This window comes from Malurus melanocephalus, unplaced genomic scaffold, assembly GCF_030028575.1.
Source record: "Malurus melanocephalus ecotype Western Australia unplaced genomic scaffold, MMel_1.1 scaffold_6259, whole genome shotgun sequence".
NCBI classification, from domain to species: Eukaryota; Metazoa; Chordata; class Aves; order Passeriformes; family Maluridae; genus Malurus; species Malurus melanocephalus.
In genome coordinates, this window is record NW_026629490.1 from 1 (window position 1) to 1,537 (window position 1,537).

The following is a 1,537-nucleotide window of genomic DNA, read 5'->3' on the forward strand; positions in this document are numbered from 1 at the left end:
AAGGAGATGTGGACCGAGGTGCCCAAGAGCGGCAAAGGCAAGAAGAAATCCAAGCCCGTCAACAAAGATCGCTACATCTCCAAAATGTTCCTGCGCGGCGACTCCGTCATCGTCGTCCTGCGCAACCCCCTCATCGCTGGCAAATAGGGAACATCCCCTGGATCATCCCAGAACCTTCTAGAACCTCCCAGAACCTTCCAGGATCATCCCAGAACCTTCCAGGATCATCCCAGAACATTCTGGATCATCCCAAAACCTCCCAGAACCTTCCAGGATCATCCCAGAACCTTCTAGAACCTTCCAGGATTCCTCACACGGCGACTCCATCATCGTTGTCCTGCGCCACCCCCTCATCGCCGGCAAGGAAGGAATTCCCGGCTGAAACACCCCATGGATCCTTCTGCATCATCCCAGAACCTCCCAGAACTTTCCAGATCCCCCTGGACCACCCTGGAGCCCCCAGGATCATTCCAGAACCTTCCAAATCCCCCAGCCCCACCCCCACCACCGAGACTCTGTCACCATCGTCCTGCGCCACCCCCGCATCGCTGGGAAGTTGGGAATTTTGGGGGTGGGGAAGGATTTTGGGGGTGTCCCTGGGCAATAAAAGCTGGTTTGGGACTGGGGTCACTCTCTCTGTGTCCCCTCAGATCAATCCAGGTGCCCCCACCCCCCCAGTGTAGGACCCCCACCCAAACTGACAAAGACAACCAAGACCCCCCTCGATCATTCAAAGTCTTTTTATTCCCCAAGTTCCCAAAAAAAAGGGGTGGGGGGACACCCCTGTGACACCGGGGGGGAGGGGCAGGGACGGACACCACAGAGTGGTGGGGGGGACAACAAAGGAATCCCCCAGGACCCCTCCTCAGATTTTCTTCCGTTGCGGCCGCACCCTCGGGAAGAGCTGGGGGAGAAATGAGGGGGAAGATCAGAGGGAGGTGATGAGACCCCCTCCCCAAAACACTCCCACAAAGTCATGGAGGGGCTGGGGGACCCTCCCCAAATGAGGTGGGGGCTGTGGATCCCCCCACAAGGGTGTGGGTGCCGTGGGACCTCCCCAAAAGTACCAATCCCTCCTCAAACCCTCTATGCCCCTGAGGACTCCTCCCTTATTTATTTATCCCCTATAGAACCCCAAAGGACCCCACTCACCCCGAAGTAGTTGCGGGGCACGTAGCCCTCATGGCCATACAGGGACCCCCACCAAAAGATCCCACAGGACCCTACCCCAAATGATCCCAAACAACCCTAAACGACCCCAAATGATCCCAAAAGACCCCAAATAACCCCAAAGGACCCCGCTCACCCCGAAGTAGTTGCGGGGCACGTAGCCCTCGTGGCCGTACAGGGACCCCCACCACCACTCGAGCTCGTCAGGGGGCTGACGCCGCAGCACCGTCACCGGCTGCCCCTCGCGGAACGACAGCTCGTCCCCGAACTCGGCGCTGTAATCCCACAGCGCGTACACCACCCCGCTGTTCAGGACCCCCATGCCCTGCTCCACCTCTGCGAGAAACCCCAAATCACAATTGTTAAC

At 58.6% G+C, this 1,537-nt stretch overlaps 1 protein-coding gene across 2 annotated transcripts; it reads right to left on the reverse strand.

The window, feature by feature from the left end:
• Positions 1 to 724: 724 nt before the first annotated feature.
• Positions 725 to 1,529, reverse strand: LOC130588547 (relA-associated inhibitor-like). 2 transcript variants are annotated; one of them, XR_008966985.1, is made up of 2 exons: positions 1,153 to 1,222; positions 725 to 904 (listed from the first exon to the last, which is right to left on the reverse strand). XR_008966985.1 is itself a non-coding variant. In XM_057389458.1 (2 exons), exons 1-2 carry the CDS (start codon positions 1,490 to 1,492, stop codon positions 866 to 868), a joined length of 225 nt encoding a protein of 74 aa, XP_057245441.1. In that variant the 5' UTR covers positions 1,493 to 1,529; the 3' UTR covers positions 725 to 865. The 2 variants fall into 2 exon arrangements, 1 of the variants encoding a protein (XP_057245441.1); XM_057389458.1 differs by lacking the exon at positions 1,153 to 1,222 and adding an exon at positions 1,307 to 1,529.
• Positions 1,530 to 1,537: the final 8 nt, after the last annotated feature.

What these genes read in the sequence shown, in the direction of transcription:
- LOC130588547 (XM_057389458.1), bottom strand. Translation starts at nt 1,492, where the DNA reads ATGGGGGTCCTGAACAGCGGGGTGGTGTACGCGCTGTGGGATTACAGC. An exon ending in TGCCCCGCAACTACTTCGGG is followed by an intron (nt 905 to 1,306) that starts GTGAGCGGGGTC and finishes TTTCTCCCCCAG; the next exon opens with CTCTTCCCGAGGGTGCGGCC.